The 7176-nt window shown below is 40.8% G+C and overlaps 1 protein-coding gene across 1 annotated transcript in view; it reads right to left on the bottom strand.

The window, feature by feature from the left end:
* The window catches only part of SEL1L2 (SEL1L2 adaptor subunit of ERAD E3 ligase), a 91063-nt gene extending 84545 nt beyond the window's left edge, over positions 1-6518 (bottom strand). The window contains exon 1 of the mRNA XM_052651129.1: positions 6489-6518. Coding sequence (XP_052507089.1) covers positions 6489-6518 — 30 coding nt within the window. The remainder of the gene's footprint in view (positions 1-6488) is intronic.
* Between the last annotated feature and the right edge of the window lie 658 nt (positions 6519-7176).

Below are 7176 nucleotides of genomic sequence, written 5' to 3' on the forward strand. Positions count from 1 at the left end.
TTGCCCTGCTTCATTTTGTACTCCAAGGCCAAATTTTCCTGTTACTCCAGGTGTTTCTTTACTTCCTACTTTTGCATTCCAGTCCCTTACAATGAAAAGGACATATTTTTTGAGTGTTAGTTCTAAAAGGTCTTGTAGGTTTTCATAGAACTGTTCAATTTCAGCTTCTTCAGCATTACTGGTTGGGGCATAGACTTGGATTACCATGATATTGAATGGTTTGCTTTGGAAACAAACAGAGATCATTCTGTTGTTTTTGAGATTGCATCCAAGTACTGCATTTCAGACTCTTTTGTCCGAACTCTTTGGTCCGAACAGGACTGGAAAAGGTCAGTTTTCATTCCAATCCCAAAGAAAGGCAATGCCAAAGAATGCTCAAACTACCGCACAATTGCACTCATCTCACATGCTAGCAAATAGATGGGGAAACAATGGAACCAGTGGCTGACTTTATTTTTGGGGGCCTCCAAAATCACTGCAGATGGTGACTGCAACCATGAAATTAAAAGATGCTTACTCCTTGGAAGGAAAGTTATGACCAACCTAAACAGCATATTGAAAAGTAGAGACATTATTTTGTCAACAAAGGTCCATCTAGTCAAGGCTATGGTTTTTCCAGTAGTCATGTATGGATGTGAGAGTTGGACTATAAAGAAAGCTGAGTGCCGAAGAATTGATGCTTTTGAACTGTGGTGTTGGAGAAGACTCTTGAGAGTCCCTTGGACTGCAAGGAGATCCATCCAGTCTATTCTAAAGGAGATCAGTCCTGGGTGTTCATTGGAAGGACTGATGTTGAAGCTGAAACTCCAATACTTTGGCCACCTGATGGGAAGAACTGACTCATTTGAAAAGACCCTGATGCAGGGAAAGATTGAGGGCAGGAGGAGAAGGGGATGACAGAAGATGAGATGGCTGGATGGCATCACCGACACAATGCACATGAGTTTGGGTAAGCTCCAGGTGTTGGTGATGGACAGGGAGGCCTGGCACTGTGGTTAACAGGGTCACAAAGAGTTGGACACAACTGAGCGACTGAACTGAACTGAATAGGCTTGTCCCCCAGGCCAAAGTTGAAGGTACCTTCTTGTTTTTTTGCTGAACCAGCTGAGCAGATGGAGATTCCAGTTTTAGGGGTGAAGGAGAATGGGGAGCCAGGAGGAATTGTGGAGGGGGGAATCGGTCTCACCCTCCACCCCTCCACACACATACCTGTACATGTGGTCATGTCTCCAAATTGTGTGACTATATACATGGAAAACAAAAAATGTTTTGGCTTTTTTGTTTAAGTGGGAGTGAGAGTCATGTCTGTCATGGAACGGGAAGTGAGCCTTGTTCCTTGCAAATAGGAGATACCGAGAAGTGAAAGAAAAACTGGAAGGGAAGGGCTCTTGCCTGTCAGACTTACTTTCCCTAGGGCTCAAAAGTCAAGGGTGTACCTTGCTTTCCTTAACTATCTGTGTCCCTTTTCTTTTTTTCCTGGCTTACATACTTCAAAGAGTCACTGTTCCTGGGCACTGTGTAATGTCCTAAATTCTGCTCAAAAACATCTCTGGAAAAAAGCACATGAAAAGAAGGAGCTTACTGAAAGCAGAAGACGATAAGAGTGTGGCAAACCAGGACTAGCTGAGCACCTCCTCATTAGCGGCCCTCATCCACGGGGAGCAGTGGGGGCTACAGGGCTCTGCCAGAGAGGGCAGAATAAGCTCTGGCAGTGCATTCACAGAAAGTCTTGATCCAGAAGAACTTGGCCCAGCATGTAGCCTTACAGAAGCTGGTGTGACTCTTCCCGCAGAAGAGAAAAAAAGCAATTTTTCCCATCTGCACTCAAAAGTCTACAGAATCAAAAATTCTGGGGGTGAAGCCCAGCAACCTGTGTTTTAACAGGCTCCCCAGGTGTTTCTGATGCAAGTGAAAGTTTGGTAGTGTCCTACTACCCTGCCCTAGGTAGTAGTGAAGAAGGTAGACAGCAAATTAAAATGGGATTAAAGTACACCAATAAAATAGTATAAAATTTTGATCACTTATCAGACAGTGACAATGTTTACACATATAGCAAAGATACATTGAAGTTAACATTGTCTGAATTATAGTTTTTACCAGGAATTTAAGTTAGATGGCTCAAGCTTTCTAGATCTTAAATAAAGGTATGCATATATTTGGGAAACAAGGACTGGTGTTTTAAATTTGAAAATAACACCGATTTAATAGTTTTTCTCTTTTAAAGTAAGATTTTACTTGAGATGCTTCAAGTGAAGCAAAGATATTTTGGGTAATGATCTTTTTATTTTTCATTTTTCCTGGGCTATGTTCAGTTAAGAATATAAAATAATCTGAAAATACTTTTTTCTAACATGCCTAAGATTTTCCTAAAGCAAATATGGCAATAGCCACCTCTCGTTAAAATAGCCACCCCTTTCAAAGAATAACTCATTCATCAGCAAAAACATTTCTTTCTCTTGGCAAGTTCAGTTCAGTTCAGTCGCTCAGTCGTGTCCGACTCTTTGCAACCCCATGAATCGCAGCACGCCAGGCCTCCCTGTTCATCACCATCTCCCGGAGTTCACTCAGACTCACATCCATCGAGTCAGTGATGCCATCCAGCCATCTCATCCTCTGTCGTCCCCTTCTCCTCCTGCCCCCAATCCCTCCTAGCATCTGGGTCTTTTCAAATGAGTCAACTCTTCTCATGAGGTGGCCAAAGTACTGGAGCTTCAGCTTTATCCTCATTCCTTCCAAAGAAATCCCAGGGTTGATCTCCTTCAGAATGGACTGGTTGGATCTCCTTGCAGTCCAAGGGACTCTCAAGAGTTTTCTCCAACACCACAGTGGATCTCGCTAATTATTTTATCATCTATTTGTACATCTACCTTCAAAAGTCACAGAATAACAACTGTAGATGGCAATCCAAAGATATGTGAGAAATGTGGGAAAATGGTTAAGTAGAAGGTAAAAAGGGAAAAGTAAAATAACGTCAGTGAAAGCGAAAGTCGCTCAGTCCTGTCCGTGACCCCATGGACTACACAGTCCATGGAATTCTCCAGGCCAGAATACTGGAGTGAGTAGCCTTTCCCTGCTCCAGGGGATCTTCCCAACCCAGGGATTGAACCCAGATCTCCTGCATTGCATGCAGATTCTGTGATACTAGTAATACAGTGCTAATATAACATTCTACTAATCATTAGATGCATTATAAGGGTAGCTCTAAGAATTTAAGAGAACATTAAGAACTCATACATATTAGAGTATTTATATTCTGTATTTTTACATACAAGGAGCATAGCATTATAGTTAAACTTATAGTCATATTAGGTATTCATGGTACAGGGAATAAACAGGTTATTACAATCAAAAGGTAACCCTGGTAATCTGTGTTTCATCAGAGCTTTTTTCTCATAACTTTCACTAGTGTTTCTGTTCTGTCCCTTAAAAAGAAAGAAAATTCAGATACGTGCTACAGCATGGATGAACCTTTGGCAAATTATGCTGAGTGAAATAAGCCAGTCACAAAAAAGACAAATACTGTTATGATTTTAAAAACTTATATGAGGCACCTAGAGTAATCAAATTCACAGAGGCGGAAACTATAGTGGCGGTTGACAGGGGCTGGGAGTGGTGAAGAGTTGTTACCTTATACACATCAAGCTTCAGTTCTCAAAGATGAAAAGAGTTCTAGAAACTGGTTGTATAAAATATGAATGAAGGTACCTAACACTAATGAATTGTAGACATAGAAATTGTTATGAGAGTAAATTTTATGTTATGTATATTTTACAACAATTGAAAAAAAAAAAAAACAACAACAACAACCTTGAGTTCTGAAACGCACTTGTTCCCAAGGGTTTTGGAAAAGAAACTGTGGTCCTTTAATGATGAGCCGCCAAGTCAAAAGCCAAGTAGGAAAAGAAGTGAGAATGTGAGGGGGATGATGGCAGTAAAAGGTGCAAATAGGTCTGAGGTCCCGGTGGGACTGAAGGATTGACAGAGCAACTTAGAGAGCACCAGGCTGCCATTAAAGACTTAGAGCCTTGAGCGCTTGATTTGAAAAAGACATCGCTGAGCTTATGACCATGGGGGCAGAGAGAAGCATGCAAATCTTGGCGCTGAAAGATCGAAAGAACAGAATTAAGAGGCTAGGCTTCATGGGCGCTAGAATAATAGAGCAGAGTTGGAGAGAAGCCTGTGAGTCACCTCTCTGTCCCTATTTCCTACTACTCTCTCAGTGAGAAGGCAGCAATGCTCAGCACCCCAGCTAGGACTGATATTATATCTCCAATGGGAGAAAATTCCTGAGAGGGCTGCAGGGAATGTTCTCAGGAGGCAAGCAGATTTCAGTTAAAATGAATGTGAAGACAATATTTGGAGAAGTATGACACCAAGATAAGTGATTAGAAAAAAAGAGTCAGGGGGTGGAGAATTGTAGCAGCATGTTTAATTAAATCTTTAAACTCTTATTGTATCTTACCACATGCAAAAAAGTTTGAAAATATACTTTATACTTTCTTACCCTTTAGAAGTTCACAGTCAAGTTTAAGCAATATCAAATGGAGGATTCACAAAGCTAAACAAAACTAGAACCTTTGGATATTCCAAGTTCCAATAACTGGCAGGCATGGTGTTGAATGAATGAAATTTGTATTATAAAGATCTTTTATATTTGAATGGGATTGGTTATGCTAATCTGTAAATGGGGAAAATAATTAGCTATTTAAATAACTTCTGTAACGGAAACGTTAGGAGAAATGAATAGTATATGTGAAGGGGTTGTATAAAGTACTATTATATAATTGTAAAACATAAATCAAAGTACCAAGATGTGTAAAAAAAAACTCTAACTCTTAGAAAAAGGTGTTAATCTCAAAAACAAGCAGAAAGTGTCTGCTTAGGTGAAACAGAGAAAGGAGCTGAGAACTCTGGGGCCTCTGGTGAAACTGGGCAATGCTGAGAGCTGGGCTACCCTTTTCTTGTTTTCAGAGTTTTCATTTTCACTCTTGGTGGTGGTGGTTGTCATAGTGGTCTCTCAGCCATACACTTGAATTGCTGCCTTTGAGGGCCTCAGTTACTCCCCTGTAAGACATTAGACACCTGAGCGTCTACCCCCTCTATGATCATGATCATTCTTTAATACTGAAGGAAGTAATACACAGAACTGAAAATATTAGATCCTCAACACAAAACAAAGTGTATTTAAACATCATTTTAAGTGTGTAGGTGTGTTTTTAGAAAGTTAAATGTTGGGGAATGGAGGAATAGGTGATATGCTTGTGGATTTTAGAGTTCTAAAGCCAGAAAGAGAAAGCGTAGGGAAGCTAGCTATACTTACATAGCCGTACTTAAGTGAAAGTGAAAGTTGCTCAGTCGTGTCCGACTCTTTGCAATCCCATGACTATACAGTCCCTGGAATTCTCCAGGTCAGAATACTGGAGTGGGTAGCCTTTCCCTTCTCCAGGGGATCTTCCCAACCCAGCGATCAAACCCAGTTCTCCCGCATTGCAGGCGGATTTTTTACCAGCTGAGCCACAGAGGAAGCCCTAGCTATACTTAAGTAAGGGTTAAAAAAATTACAGTACAAATAGTAATTATTATGAAAGACAACTAGAATTTGCTGTGTCTGTAATGAAGGTAGAGACATGAGGAGGGCATCTTCAGCCAGATTATATCCTGACTCCTAAATATTATAAATAATATTTTTTTATTATAAAGGAGTCATGAAACAATGTGGCCAGTTGAGTAAACTGTTACTTTATCCTGGTTGTAGTGAAGCAGGGATATAAGGGAACTTTGCATTAGAGCCATTTACAGTCGTTGGTCTTTTCACTTTGGCGGTCTGTGCTCTATGAGGATGGCTCTCAGGAAGGCAGGAAAAGGAGAAGCTCCAGGGGAACTGTGAGACAGATAGTCTGCAAACAGGCTACCCTGGCATATTTTCCCATCTTGGACATGAAAATAGTATTTTTTTCTCCAAATATTCTAAGATCTCTAGTATAGTTCATATTTTTCTTTTTATTCTTGGCTATACATGGGTAAAGCTGGGGTCCTTTCCTGTGTTTACTATATAGGCCTTATCTACTGATGCTGGGCATCAGGGAAGACACTTATGAGCCTGAGCAATATCATTGGTCCCAAGCAGTAAGGTGATCCTCAGACCCAAAGAAGGCTTTTACATGCTATTGGGTAGGCACTGCATATCACAAGGCATCATGGAAAACAAGATGACCTGATGAAGCACATGTCCTTCAGTCTCCACCTGCTCAAGGACAAACTGAGTTTTTTGCCAAGATCACTTCTATTTATGTAGATGACAATCCCACTGCTAATTATGGGATGTGGTAGTTATGGTAATGGGGGAAAGCTAAATTTGGAGGGGTTTAGAAAATATTGCAATGTACAGAGTTTTTAGCTTGTGCAAACATTTCTTCAAAGTTTACCTGTTTAAAGCAATTATCCTTTGATTAAAAAATAAATTAATTAAAACAAAAAACAAAGTTTACCTGTTTAATCTGGATTTTGGATTTAGTCATTAAGCAATAGACATTTAATGAGTGCCTGCAAAGTGCCAGGTACTGTTCTAGCTACTGGGATAATAGCCCTGAACAACAGAGACAAAAACTCCTGCTGTCATGGAGTTTATGTGCTAGAGGAGGGAGAGTGACTGCACACATCACAGAGTGTTCCATAATGGTAGCTCTGTTACAGTAAGGAAGGGAGGTATAAAGTGTTGTGATAGGGTTAGTAATTTTGGATAGAGTGAGTGCAACTTCACAGAATGCCTAGGGGAAGACTCTCCTAAAATATGATTTTTGAGCAAGGGAAGGGAGCCACATGGATATCTGGGCTCAGGGACATTCCAGGCAGAAAAAACAGAAAGGTGGGCACGTGTGTGGGGGTTTCTGAGCAATAGCACAGAGCCTGGTGTGTCTAGAATGGTGTGTAAGGGAGGTGATATCAGAGAAAAAGCAGTAGGACTAGCTCACAGAGCCTGTTAAGCAAGACACTGGTTTTACTTGGCATGAGATGGGAAGCCACTAAAGGGTTTCAAAGAAAGGAGCAAGGGTTGCTGGGCTGAGAACAGACGGAAAATGCTGAATTCTTTCAAGATGTCAGGAGACATCCTGAGGTTAATCAAGTTAAACAAGCATCTGTGGCTCTATAAGCCAGGCTGGTCTCTGTCTGCCCTTT

The sequence above is a fragment of the Budorcas taxicolor genome, chromosome 13 (genome assembly GCF_023091745.1).
Source record: "Budorcas taxicolor isolate Tak-1 chromosome 13, Takin1.1, whole genome shotgun sequence".
Taxonomy (NCBI): Eukaryota; Metazoa; Chordata; class Mammalia; order Artiodactyla; family Bovidae; genus Budorcas; species Budorcas taxicolor.